At 43.7% G+C, this 14,189-nt stretch overlaps 1 protein-coding gene across 7 annotated transcripts in view; it reads left to right on the top strand.

Annotated features, from left to right (window-relative positions):
* DUS4L (dihydrouridine synthase 4 like) overlaps positions 1 to 12,498 on the top strand; it is a 72,136-nt gene extending 59,638 nt beyond the window's left edge. For 3 of the 7 annotated variants that reach the window (XM_081211819.1, XM_081211818.1, XM_081211820.1), the window contains exons 2-7: positions 2,499 to 2,629; positions 4,309 to 4,430; positions 5,926 to 6,043; positions 9,468 to 9,590; positions 9,954 to 10,180; positions 12,064 to 12,498. In XM_081211819.1, coding sequence (XP_081067945.1) covers positions 2,499 to 2,629; positions 4,309 to 4,430; positions 5,926 to 6,043; positions 9,468 to 9,590; positions 9,954 to 10,180; positions 12,064 to 12,314 — 972 coding nt within the window. In that variant the 3' untranslated portion in view covers positions 12,315 to 12,498. Of the gene's footprint in view, positions 1 to 273; positions 456 to 698; positions 851 to 970; positions 1,107 to 2,496; positions 2,630 to 3,242; positions 3,388 to 4,308; positions 4,431 to 5,925; positions 6,044 to 9,467; positions 9,591 to 9,953; positions 10,181 to 12,063 lie in introns of those variants that run through there. The other 4 variants (XM_081211817.1, XM_081211815.1, XM_081211816.1 and 1 more) reach the window with 4 other exon arrangements.
* Positions 12,499 to 14,189: the final 1,691 nt, after the last annotated feature.

Genomic DNA, 14,189 nt, shown 5'->3' on the forward strand with positions numbered 1-14,189 from the left:
CGTTGCTTCTTAAGGGAAACGCGGCTTAAGTCCTTCTACAAATTGCCCTGCAGATGTCAACAGAGCATCCTTGCCGTGGCTGTGTCTCAGCGAAGGAGGCTTCATCCGTAGCAGCTCCGTCCGACTCTTGAGCAGGAGGACCGCGTGAGCATGGCTCGGTTTTTCCAGCCCAGCGTCGCCGCCCTTCAATCTCGCTCCAAACTCCAGCCTAATAATCCCTGCGGCCCGTTGTGTGCAGAATTCAGATATTTCCACAATTATTATTTTTTTTGCTTTTTAACCCGAACAGTTTATCAACAACATGCTTTTACGCCCTCCTTGCCCACGGGACCCGAAGCGACGCGGCCTCGCGTCTCCGCCTTATCACCGCCGTACGATGCCCCGTTTAGACGAGGGCTGCTCGGGCTTCCGAAGGAACCCAGCATTCGCAGACCTTGCGTAACTCTACAATATTGGTAAGTCTAAGGCCGGCCCCGCTGAGACGCCTCACATAAGCTCTAACTGGGGATCTCCCGTAGATATACCAAAGGCTAGACGTATATACTACTTCGGTGTTGACTTGACTTCGCTTCTTCGTTATATTTAACGCTACCTCTGCCCTAAACCCGATCGGTAACTTTCCGCGGTAACTCCCAATGCAAAAAGAGAGAGAGAGAAAAAAATGTCGAGGTAATAAAGGAGCAGCTCCTTAAAAAAAAAAAAAACGGAAATCGAGGCTGTTTGCTCCCTCTCTACTTTTCTTGTTTCTATAGTCTCCCTCTCGTTTCGTTCAGGACGCTCGCCTTCTCTTCCCGCTGAAACCGGCTGCTCTCCGGCCCTACGGAAGGGCGGAAGGGTCAGAAGGGACAAGGTAGCGTTCCGTAGTGTTCTTCCACGGCTTGGAGGCTCGGGGAAGAATCCGCCGTCACATCCCCAAAGGAGCCTCTCGCAGGCTTTTTCTTTTTTTGCCTCTGCTGACGTCCTGGTTCTTTTTCCGTCATCTTTCTTTGCTGCTCAGGACGTTTCTTCTGTTATTTGGAGGGGAGAAGCTGTGTTTTGAGCAAGCGTTTGCTCATCATTCTTACCCACCCCCACGAACGTTTAGGGCTATTGAAAGGCTCCTAAAAGTAAAAGTAAAGGGACCCCTGACCATTAGGTCCAGTCGTGACCAGCTCTGGGGTTGCGGCGCTCATCTCGCTTTATTGACCGAGGGAGCCGGCGTACAGCTTCCGGGTCATGTGGCCAGCATGACTAAGCCACTTCTGGCGAACCAGAGCAGCGCACGTTTACCTTCCCGCCCGAGCGGTACTTATTTATCTACTTGCACTTTGATGTGCTTTCGAACTGCTAGGTTGGCAGGAGCAGGGACAGAGCAACAGGAGCTCACCCCGTCTTGGGGATTTGAACCACTGACCTTCTGATCGGCAAGCCCTAGGCTCTGTGGTTTAACCCACAGCACCTAGTCGTACAATTTGTGGTGATTTCAGAGTCTCGTCCATTAAAAGCAGCCTCAGCAAGTTGACAAGGGCATTGTGGCTTCTTAGGGCCGGCCCCACCCTGAGGCAAGGTGGGAGAACCTCCTCGGGCAGCAGAATCCACGGGGGCAACAGATCCTGATGTAGATCACAGAATCATAGAGTTGGAAGGGAAACCCAGACCAATGGGTGGGTTGTGGTGGTGATCATCTTGTCCCACCCGCCTGCGATGCAGGAATCTTTTTTGTCCAATTGCCTAACGTGGGACTCGAACTCGCAAGCCTGAGATTGAGTCTCAAGCTCTACTGACTGATTTATCCCAGGAACCCTTTCTATCCCCCATCCCTTTGTTCCTGGAGTGGATCTTCACTCACCGCTTCTTCTCTGGCAAGGAGAGGGGGCAATATTTTGTGGTTTGCCTCAGTTGCCAAAATTGTCTTGAGCTGGCCCTGTGTGGCGAACCAATGCTATTTTGGCATGAGCTTTCAAGGAGTGGAGCCCTTCATCAGAATAAAAAGAGTGTGTGGTGCTTGAATTGGTCTGTAGTACGCGAAGGTTTATGTGAAATAAAATGTATTAGTTTTTTAAAGTACTTTGGTTTTGCTGCAACTGACCAACATAGTAGGCCCTCTGAAATTTCAGCCATTGAGACTCCAATCCGTTGAAACATGCAGCTCTGTTGAATCAGGATGTAAGGTTGTCAGTTCTGTTAGCCAGTTTTGGTATTTTTTGGTGAGGAACGACTTCAGATATGTATGCAAATAGTTTTTGTTTTTGTTTTTTGTTTTTAAAGCAGCTTTGTGGTGAGGGCTCATTTGGGCAAAATCCCTTCTGAATATAGCCTGGCTTATTTTGACACTGCTATGAAGCTGTAAAATATGTTTTAAGTGTTTTATTGAGCTTGAAGTTACTGTAGCTATTGATCAAAGGGGATTTTTTTAAAAAAAACCCAATTGTTTGCAATTAATAGGATAATGCTGCAAGCTCAGCAAGATTAAAAGAGTTTGCTTTTTTCTCAGTTGTCTTATGTTTTTTGTTTTGCAGATGTGGCCCGATAATTTTTATGTGAGTAGTCAGTCCAGAGAAATCCTTCAATGTCCGCTAAGAAATCCAGTTGATTTGTTTCACTCTGAGACTATTGTGAAAATATGTGCTCCTATGGTTAGATATTCAAAGTAAGTGCCATTTTCAGATTGCTTCCTATTCCCATATTTTCGTGGGCTGTAATAAACAATCCCATCCAAGAAAATTGTACTTAAATTAGCTTAGCTGTGAGTACACACACAGCTTTATTGCGGTCCATAGTCCCAAAGTACACAGTACAGCAATGGAATATAGCAACAGTTATTGAGGTATAAGAGCGGTCTTGCTAGCCAGCAGAGGAGCTTTAGCTTTCACTTAGCTGTGAGTACTTCGTTCTTTTTGTTAATCACATTTTATCAAGGCTTTGAGCCAATGGGTCTACTTTGATGTGAATGCCAAGGACTGCAGCAACTAATTCAAGCAGGTGAGCAGTGACAGCAGCAGCAATGGGTTGCTAGAGTGGCTGAAGCAACTGTCAAAATTGATAATTTCTAAACATTTCTAGAGGCTTCTATACACATGGAGGCCGATTCACAGTCTCCTCTAGAACTTTATCAACAAAGAAATATGTGTTAAGTATTTTGCAGTTGCCTGCAGGATATTTCCAATTTTGACAATCTGGTGGGAATGTACTTTTTAATCAGAACTGTGCTGCACAGATGAAACTGAATGGTCATCTAATCTCTCTTTCCTTTAATATGGCAGCAGCTAATGCAGGAAAGACAGCTGAACTTGGTTATCAGAATGATGTCAAATAGTTGCCTCCCTTTCTTAGAAGTACAGTGGTACCTTGGTACTTGAACGGCTTGGATCCCGAACAAATCGGCTCTCAAATGTCGCAAACCCAGAAGTGTGTGTTCCGGTTTGCAAATGCTTTTCGGAAGCCAAACGTCCGACGTGGCTTCGCTTGAGTGCAGAAAGCTCCTGCAGCCAATCAGAAGCCATGCCTTGTTTTTGAACGGTTTCGGGAGTCAAATGGACACTCAGAAGGGATTAAGTTTGAGAACCAAAGGACGACTATACAGTTCCTGTTATGACAGTTGCTAACCTGGAGGGACTACAGTGGTACCTCGGGTTACAGACACTTCAGTTTACAGACTCCGCTAACCCGGAAGTAGTACCTCAGGTTGAGAACTTTACCTCAGGATGAGAATGGAAAGCACGTGGCGGCGGCGCGGCAGCAGCGGGAGGACCCATTCCCTAAAGTGGTACCTCAGGTTAAGAACGGTTTCAGGTTAAGAATGGACCTCCAGAACGAATTAAGTTCTTAACCTGAGGTACTACTGTATAGTTTTTGGCTGGAGCTGAGTCCAGGCATGATATATGGGTGCCTCGCTCTTAGCTCCTTTTGTGCTATCAGCTCAGCTGGCTGGGCTGGAAGGTACTCAGAACACTTGCCCAGGAATAGCCTAATTAAATTTTTATATTTTGAGAAATCACATAAAATAAATGTTCCAGTTGCCACACAATGAAACGTAATGTGCCTCAGCCTGTTGAGTCATTTGAACATATAAACACAACTGCTAACTCCACAATACACGGTTTGAGAATGGCATTATCTTAGCTCCCCCCCCCCCCCTTTTGGCCACTTATGGAAAAAGAGCATTTGAAAGCCATTTTAAAAATTCATTCCCTTTATATGAGAAGTGATTTTGTTGCACTTAGTGTTGTTCGGAACAAAACACCAAAATGGCATACGTTTTGTTTACCCAAAAAGTGTTTTCATTAAAATAAGTACGATTTGTTTCTCAGATCTTTCGGTGTTTTTCAGATTGCCTTTCAGAACGTTAGTCCGGAAATACGACTGTGATTTATGCTACACTCCAATGATTGTTGCAGCTGATTTTGTCAGATCTGTAAAAGCTAGACACAGTGAATTTACTACAAACCAAGGTATTGTGTTTGCATTTCTTCAGATTCATTAGATAAAATGCAAGGGCCACTTTGGGCCCTTTTTGATGCTCTTTAAGCTAGGGGTCTGTATAAAGTCCTACAGTGTGATGTAGTATAAAGTCCTACAGTGAGAGCCAGTGTGGTGTAGTGGTTAAGAGCGATAGACTCGCAATCTGGGGAACCGGGTTCGCGTCTCCGCTCCTCCACATGCAGCCGCTGGGTGACCTTGGGCCAGTCACACTTCTTTCAGTCTCTCAGCCTCACTCACCTCACAGAGTGTTTGTTGTGGGGGAGGAAGGGAAAGGAGATTGTTAGCCGCTTTGAGACTCCTTCGGGTAGTGATAAAGCGGGATATCAAATCCAAACTCTTCTTCTTCTTCTTCTTCTTCTTCTTCTTCTTCTTCTACGAAATTACTTTTATTTAAGCTAAAGTCCTGTATACAATGAGCACTAAGACTGAGTTCTGAGTAAACATGCATAGGATTGCAGCATCACCAGAACAGCTGGGTTCCCACCTTAGTTCCGTGAAACTCCAGACATAATTATGTTTTGGAAATCACAAATTCTAACTGCCATGCAATAATGGATAAAACGCATTTTACTACCACACACATGGTGCTCCAGCCCATGGCATGTTGTTCCTCTACCAGAAGCAGTATTCTATGGCACTAGGACAGTGGAGTCTGCACCCTACATATGTTTGCATTTTTATGAGGCTTGACTGCTTGAGTAAGGACATGGAATTATAGATGGTTGTTCTGGCATAACAGGGAACTTTTGTGGATAATGTTTCCAGCTTCTCCCTCCCCACTTTCTTCACTTATTCATTATTATTACAGTGGTACCTTGGGTTACATACGCTTCAGGTTACAGACTCCGCTAACCCAGAAATAGTGCTTCAGGTTAAGAACTTTGCTTCAGGATGAGAACAGAAATTGTGCTCCGGTGGCGCGGCAGCATCAGGAGGCCCCATTAGCTAAAGTGGTGCTTCAGGTTAAGAAGAGTTTCAGGTTAAGTACAGACCTCCGGAACGAATTAAGTACTTAACCCGAGGTACCACTGTATTTTGAAAAATTATCAAGACTTCATGATTTACATCCTAAGATAATTGAAATAAATTTGTGGAAGGAAAGTTTTCCATTTTCTCCCCCTCTTACAGCCACCTGCACCCCCTGAAAACTTTCCCAGAGGCTCGTCCTGAACAATGTAGCATGTGGGGGGCAGGCCCCATTCCTGCAGAAGGGAAGAATTGCCCAATTTTGACCTGAATCCTGCCCACTTTTCAGTGATTTCTCCCTCTCTCAGCAGATCCCCATCCCATATTGTTCAAGATCGTCCCTAACCCTTTGGTGGCTGGCAGAGCTGGGGTGTGTGAGAAAAGTTTTCCTCCCATGGATATCCTTAAATTAACCCTTAAATCTTAGAATCAGACCCAATACATTGTATGTGTATATGTGGTGTATTTTTTCATTATTATGAAATGTCATTTTATCAGGTGATCGCCCTCTGATTGTTCAGTTTGCCGCTAAAGATGCACACGTTCTAGCAGAAGCTGCTTGTACCATCAGTCCCTTTGCCGATGGCGTAGATGTAAATTGTGGCTGTCCGCAGAGGTAAAATTTTAAGAAACTCGGGGAGCAATGAGTAAACTGCACATTTTAACTTTTTTAATTTCAGGTATTTATAGCCTGCATTTCTGGACATAAACAATTAAAATGTAAAACACAAGAAAAAAATCTCATTGCTATTACAAAATGTTAAAAGAGCAGTCCAAAAACAATACACAGCCTAGCATCATTTGCATAAAATGGATTAAAATGCAGATTTGAACAATAAAGGTACAGTTTAAACCGGTAGAGCTGCAAAAATAGAGCTACCACTGAACAGGCCTGCCAGCCTAATAGATCTTAATTGTGTGCCTACAAACAGGGTCCCTGAGGCCAACTGTTCTGGTCCCATGGGATAACCAAGAGCCGAGGTCCGAGTCCAGTCTGAGGTCGAAGGTGCGATATGAAGGCAGTCCGTAAAAGCTGAAGCTGGGCGCAGGGCAGGGAGTCAGGAGAGGTCAGGAGCGCAGGCTGGAAAGCAGGACAGGGTTCAGGCAGGAATTGGCAACCTACAAAGTTGCTCCCGCAACCTGGGACTGGGGCTGGCTGGCTTTTATCTCCCCCGAGGCATAGGGCGGCCCCGATCCTCAGGTGACTCGCCTCTCCTGGCCTGGAGGCGAGCACTCCTCCTGCAGGAACTTAGTTCCCTCCACCTCTCTGCCCTGAGCCTCTGTAGCTCAGGAGAGGCTGGAGGGTTACCGGACCCAGAGGCAACCTCAGCTTCCTCTTACAGGGCTGAGAGTGGAGCACCTGGGGGGGCCACCAGGTGGCGCATTGGAAGATGGCCGACAATAACATCTGTCCGACCCACACGAGGTAATAAAGAGGCTGCTATGGGAAGTATGCAGTCTTCCTACCCCCCCAAGGATATGGGGGGACAGCCTTGCCAGTAACGTCCATAATGCACCCCCGGATTCGAAAGAAGGGGGTGCAGGACATTTGGCATCAGCCCTCGATGGGTTCGGCGCTTCCTGACGCTGTCTCCAATCAGTGCCCTGGTTCGCTTCAGCTCGAAAATATAATTGGAAATATATAATTGGAATGAAGCTGAAGCACTTACATCAAGCAAAGTTCGAGAGATAAGGCTGCTGATTAATGCATCTCTGTGTTTGGAGCGACGGGAGGAGACAAATAAATCAAGCGATGAACCACCATTATGAGACTGGTATGTGCGGAGCGAAAAAAGAGGGGGGGTGGAGGAAAAAACTTTTATTTTCTTTGCCTCATGTGAGTATTTATAAACCTCCACCCCAGAGAGACGAATCGTCGCCTTTTACTAATTGCAAGCAAGAATTTAAGAGCTGTGTGGAGTGACTTATTGATTGAAGAGAGGACTGGTAAATATGGAGTGCGGAGGAAAAATTCTATGACGCAGTTTTTAATGGCGTCTTGCTAAGACAGGCTTGTCGAAGAAAGACGAGGGGAGGAGGACCAGGGTCATTGGAATGTAAATGATGGATTGAATGTGATAACCTGGCAGAGCCCCTTTGTGATATATGTGGCAAGCTTGGGAAAATTAATAGGACAGACCGAGGATAAATTTTTTTGAAGAAGGGGAGGAATGGCGGCTGTCCTTACGAGATATGACTTTTGGAGTGTGCAAAATCCATGCAGATGTTGTTTGTTCTTAACCTGCTTGCGAAGACTATCAGAGATTGCAAAGAAAGGAATACATGATAACAACATGAAGATGAAGAAGTAATAAAGAGACTATCTGGACACATCTGGATAGAACCGTATGATAATAGCAGTCACAGAAGTGATGCTTTGATTCTCGTTTGGAGCTTGATGTAAGGGTACCCCCAACAAAATTTAAAAATCCGGCTGTATAATTTGGAAGTAATATGATTTGGAAATAATGTGATTGGATTGGCCTGTTAATAAAAATTGTTTTTTTAAAAAAAGAGTGGAGCACCTGCAGGCAATGGGTCCTCCATCACCTCAGGAGCCAGAGCAGACTCAGCTGGTGCCTGCACCTGAGGATCCAGCACAGGTGAGGACCCTTCAGGCTCAGGCCCCAGCCCCGGCTCAGCTGGTTCCGGAGGTGGGGAATCCTGTGCAGGCTGGGATTCCTCAGGTTCAGAATCTGAATCCGAATCCCAAGCCATCACACCAACAGGTTTGCATAGGTGCAGGCAACCCTCTGAATAATCTGGCTTCAAATTATATAACTTTTTATGAATGCACAATTAACGTAATTGGGTGATGATTTAACTTCAGGAAGAGCATTTCTGTGTCAACGTTTGACTGAAACCAACCATTAAATAGAGGCTGACTATAAACTTATGAGGTTGTATCCAACATGCCATTCAACTTGACAGTAAGGTTTATACCAGCAAAGCAGCTAGGGAAGCAATTTTGGGTGACCCCCCCAATAATATCCCTAACCCTTAAATCTGCTCTAGATGGTTGAGGGACACTTGTGAGCTGATAGGTGAAGCTGTAAAGGGGAATCACTGGAGATAGCTTCGCTGCCCATCCTGTAACAGAGGCCAAGCAACTTTGTTAGATACAACCACTGAATATGTGCAGAATCCTGGCTGTTTTCCATGGGTGTTTGCAGACTGGATTTTTTCCCAGAGGAGGCAAAGTCAAATACTTCCAATAAATAAACATAGCATGGTAACTAGTGTTAGAGACCACTTCTGAAGCTCTACTGACTGACATGAGGTCTGGGTAGATTTGACCTCTGAGAAACTTGTATTTCTCAGTGGGTAGATAAGCAGTCCATTTATAGCTGGCCCTGGTGTGTAGATAATGTTTTTCAGGCAATGCTGGAATCTTCAGGTCCTTCTCTGTCTCTGTTCAACTCCTCCAGCCTTCAAGGTTGGGTTGCATCAGAATCTCAAAAGATATCTTACTAAATATACAGAATATGGCAAGTGCTTTGTTTTAATATAGGGTTTAAACTAGTGTTGCCATATTTCAAAAAGTAAAAACCAGGACACCCCAAAAGTTGTTGAGCTTTGAGGTTTTTTTAGGAAGACCCCAAAATTGTTGAGCTCCCCCCCAAAAAAATCATAAAAATTGTTGAGCTTGTTTTAGGAAACGTCCCAAATTGCTGTGCTTTTTTAAGAGAAACCCAAAATTTGTTAGACGAACCCCAAAGTTGTTGAGCTTTCTTTTACAAGAGCACCAGAAAACCAACAATTTTTCAATTGACTTGTCTAAGATCCAGGACAAAGCACTGCCTTTCGGAAATTCCCCAGGACGTCAGTTCTGCCTCTGAAATCCCAATAATGTCCAGGAGTATCCAGACGTATGGCAGCCCTAGTTTAATCCTTCTATAACAAAGGAAACTTGTTAGAATATTAGTCTGGATTTCCTGAAACCCTCATGTCATTATTTTGCTTCCTCACAAGAATGAGAAAAGGAAAAATTAAGCCATCTATTCTAATATGCAAACATTATTTTGCTATTTCAATTCAAGGTGGGCTATGGCAGAAGGTTTTGGTGCTTGCTTAATAAACAAACCAGAACTGGTGCAAGAGATGGTGAGGCTGGTAAGAAATCAAGTGGAAAACCCCATGTTTTCAGTATCTATTAAGATAAGGTAAGTTTTGATACCACCTACATAAAAAAATACATTAAAAGTGTAGTTGACCAAGTGTAGAGGAAGTTCCTTACTTGTCACTCAGCCAAACCTACCTCTCGGGACTTTTGTCAGGATAAAATGAAAGGGGGGGTGTCATTTCATTAATTTATTAATTATCTTTCACATAAGTCTCAAGACACTCTAAAAGCAAACAATAACAACTAAAATAGGTTAAAAACATTTAATTAATGAGTTGAAATATAATTCTAAAATTTTTGAACATTCCCCATTTGTTCCTTGGTTCTCAACTCTGTGCCATTTTTTCAAGCCATTCAGATAATACATGCTGAATTTTGATGTTTTTGTTACTTGTAATGCTAGGATTCATGATGACCTGAAGAGAACTGTAGACCTGTGTCAAAAAGCAGAAGCAGCTGGAGTGTCCTGGATTACAGTCCATGGGAGAAATGTAGAAGAAAGACACCAGCCAGTACACTATGATGCAATTAAAATAATTAAACAAAGTATGTCTATACCGGTTATAGCTAATGGTGACATTAAATCTTTAAAAGATGTGAAGGACGTTCATCAAAAAACAGGAACAGATGGTAAGAACAACTTGTGGGCTCTGCCCTCTCAATAAATGGGAAATATATGTGTATATTTTATCCCTGGCATTAAACTTGAATTGTTTGCAAGAAAAGAGTTAAGATGGAAGGTAGTTTTAATGGATTGGTTCACTTAGTATCTATTAAGCAATGTTTCTAAAGCTACAGTCCTACGCCCACTTACCTGGGAGGAAGTCCCACTGAAAACTGCGGAATTTACTTGCAAGTAAACAGGCGTAGGATGGCACTGTTAAACTACAATTCTAAGCAGAGTTACTGAGGCGTAAACGCCATTGAACTTGGGAGCAGTTACTTCCAAGTAAACATGCATAAGATTTCACTGTAATAATAATAATAATTAATAATTTTTATTTATACCCCGCCCTCCCCAGCCAAGGCTGAGCTCAGAGCGGCTTACAAGCAATAATAAAAACAAGTTGAATGATTACAACTTAAAAACAAAATTAAAATACAACATTAAAATATTGAAACATTAAAATATTAAAATGTAGCCTCATCGCAGGAGAAGAAGGAAAAGAAAAAAGAGAGGGAGGGAGGGAATCAAATTGGCTCCAAGCCAAAGGCCAGGCGGAACAACTCTGCCTTACAGGCCCTGCGGAAAGAAATCAGATCCCGCAGGGCCCTGGTCTCATGAGACAGAGCGTTCCACCAGGCCGGAGCCAGTGTTGATAAGGCCCTGGCTCTGGTTGAGGCTAATCTAACTTCCTTAGGGCCCGGGACCACTAGGGTGTTGCTATTTATGGACCTTAAGGTCCTCCGTGGGGCATACCGGGAGAGGCGGTCCCGTAGGTACGAGGGTCCTAGGCCGTGAAGGGCTTTAAAGGTCAAAAGCAGCACCTTAAATCTGACCCTGTACTCCACCGGGAGCCAGTGCAGCTGGAAAAGCACTGGGTGAATATGCTCCCAAGGCGGGACCCCGTGAGGAGTCTTGCTGCAGCATTCTGCACCCGCTGAAGTTTCTGGGACAGCTTCAAGGGCAGCCCCGCGTAGAGCGAATTACAGTAGTCAAGCCTGGAGATGACCGTCGCATGGATCACTGTAAGAAAAGTAAATGTGTGAATACATAAAAATGTAGCATACAGGGAGGTCAAAAAGTAAATTTGTGAACTAGAACAGAGTGGCTAAACATAAAATATGCATATATCAACTGTAGCAGATGGAAAGGTTATCTGGCAGCCATGTGGGAAAGTGATCTTGCGACAGAGATTATCGCTTTATTTTTCACTGCGAAAGAACTGAGGACAAAATTAACTTTAGGTCACAGTTATAAGTATGTTAATAAGTGCGGTTGTAATTGAAAGCAAAAAAAAAATCTGTGTTCACAGTATTTCTAAATTGGACCGATGTGGGGCTGAAATATATTTAGATGACCTAGGACTTAATTTGGCTCTGTACAGAGTTAGTACATGTTGGAGACTCAAAGTGTCTCCACTGTGTTGCAATTTCCACTGTGTTGCAATACAGTCTTATGCATGTTTACTTAGAAGTAACTCCCACTGTTTTCAATAGAAATTGCTCACAGGTAAGTGTTTGAAGGGAGTGCAGCTGTAATATCTGAAGAAGCAGTCCCTTTTACTTATTCATCTCCCAAATTACATCCTCTCTTCCCATTTCCAGTCTGTTCCATCTTTCATTTGTTCTTACTTTCTTTCCCTCCCTCCCTCCCATTTAGACGTATAACCAAAGCCTTTTGTTAAGCCCTGCTGACAAAAATGCCACTGTCATATTATTAGACTTGCAACTTCTAAGGGGATCTGATTTAACTGAACTCCCATGGTAATGTGTCCAACACAGGGCCTTTAAACAAATAAGATAAATTATGTGCAGTTTTATTTTATTGTTTGTATTCCTTTCCATGCTAGGTATCATGGTTGCTAGGGGGCTTTTAGCCAATCCTGCCATGTTTGCAGGCTATGAAGAAACGCCTCTGCGGTGCCTGCAAGACTGGGTCGATATTGCTCTTGAACATGGGACTCCTTTTGCATGCTTTCACCACCATTTGATGTACATGCTGGAAAGGATTACTTCAAAGCAAGAAAAGAAAGTTTTCAATGTTTTATCAAGTACATCGGCTGTTTTAGACTACCTTAGAAATAACTACGGTGTGCACTAACTTTAAAATATAAAGACTTCAAATTCATTGTTCTACAATGGGACGTTAAACTCAGAATATTTTATTTTTCTATATGAAAAATGTTTTTGTCTCTGAATTGTTCTTACCGGAGTCCCTCAGATGAATGTATTTACAATGTTTTAACATGTTCTTAATAATAAAGCTGTACAAATGTCACATTGGACGCAGTTGTGCCTGAAATTATTAAGGTCCATGCAATATCACTTCACGTTGACATTCGTTTCAATAGGGTGTACTCGAGACCTGTAGCTAATAGCCAATTTAAAATCTTCAGTGATCATTTAGTTACATATAGTTCCTTCAAAGTGATATCTGTGAGATTTTTGGAATCAAGCACTCCTTTGGTGTCCTACGTGTATCTGACATGGTATACATGTGGCTTATTAAACAATGGAATAAAAAACGGTTGAAAAATACATTTTACTAAGAGATTTGAAAAAAGATGGTACATTTAAGTGATCTGAGAAGGAGTTTCAATGAGAAAGGATAGGGATAGAGATAACTGCTCTCCTGGCTGATAGATCTGTACCAGGGCAGTCATGGTGGTATGAGACCCAGGCCTTCTCTATATATCCGAGACATACAACTTTTTAACCCAGGAAAATCTCAAAAGTCGGGGGTCGTCTTATACGGCGAGTATATCCCAAACTCTATATTTTAACTGGACTTACATCATAGGAGCCTACACAACACAAAACACTGTTGCTGTATGTAGATTTTCTTTTGTTTTTTATCTTATCTTATATTTTGGAAATGTACATCCGGTTTTTTCCCTTTAATTTTTTTAGGGGCCCCCAAGAGTGTGGGGCCCTATGCCAGGCTTCCTCAACCTCAGCCCTCCAGATGTTTTCAAACTACAATTCCCATCATCCCTAACCACTGGCCCTGCTAGCTAGGGATCATGGGAGTTGTAGGCCAAAAACATCTGGAGGGCCGCAGGTTGAAGAATCCTGCCCTAAGCTATAGCTTGTTTAGCTTATACGTAAATCTGGCACTGTATAGAGCGGTATATAAATTCAATCAATAAGTAAAATAAATAAGAATAGCCGGCGAATGCAGAGGCTGTAACTTTTAACCCAGGCATCCCCAAACTCGGCCCTCCAGATGTTTTGGGGCTACAATTCCCAACATCCCTGACCTTTTTATGAATGGGTGGGATTTGTGGTGGAAAAAGAGGAGAGAGCCTGCTTTTGATATCTTAACCGCAGTTAAGCGATTGTCCTATTTATGTTTCCACTGACCTCTTAATAGCTTGTGGGCTCAGTTGCCGTATACCAGACACAGGAAAACTCGGCCCTCCAGATGTTTTGAGACTACAACTCCCATCATCCCTGACCACTGGTCCTGTTAGCTAGGGATGATGGGAATTGTAGTCCCAAAACATCTGGAGGGCCGAGTTTGCCTATGCCTGCCATATACCATGTACTCCAGTGGTTTGCATTACTCAACTGGATGGGGATCTGAAATTCATGTTGGCGTGTAGATAATGATACTTGCCCATTCCAGTTTTCTGGTGTAGGTTTTTTATGGTAGCTGTAAATATTTAATAATGTGTTCTGCCCTCCAGATGTTTTGAGACTACAACTCCCATCACCCCGACCACTGGTCCTGTAAGCTAGGGGTCATGGGAGTTGTAGTCCCAAAACATCTGGAAGGCCGATTAGGGGATGCCTGCTTTAAACCGTGCCTCCCTTGCACGAAGAAAACTAGCAGGCCAGGGAGGGACGGAGGGAGCTCCTACCATCTCCCTGGGCCTGCTGCTTTTCTCCTGGCAAGGGAGGCCTGCTCGCTTTCCGCCCCGGAGCGGGAAGCCGTGTTCTCCCCACGCCACACCGAGCGGGGTCCGCCTCGGTC

Source organism: Podarcis bocagei (assembly GCF_964188305.1).
Source record: "Podarcis bocagei genome assembly, chromosome: 10".
In the NCBI taxonomy this organism is placed as follows: domain Eukaryota; kingdom Metazoa; phylum Chordata; class Lepidosauria; order Squamata; family Lacertidae; genus Podarcis; species Podarcis bocagei.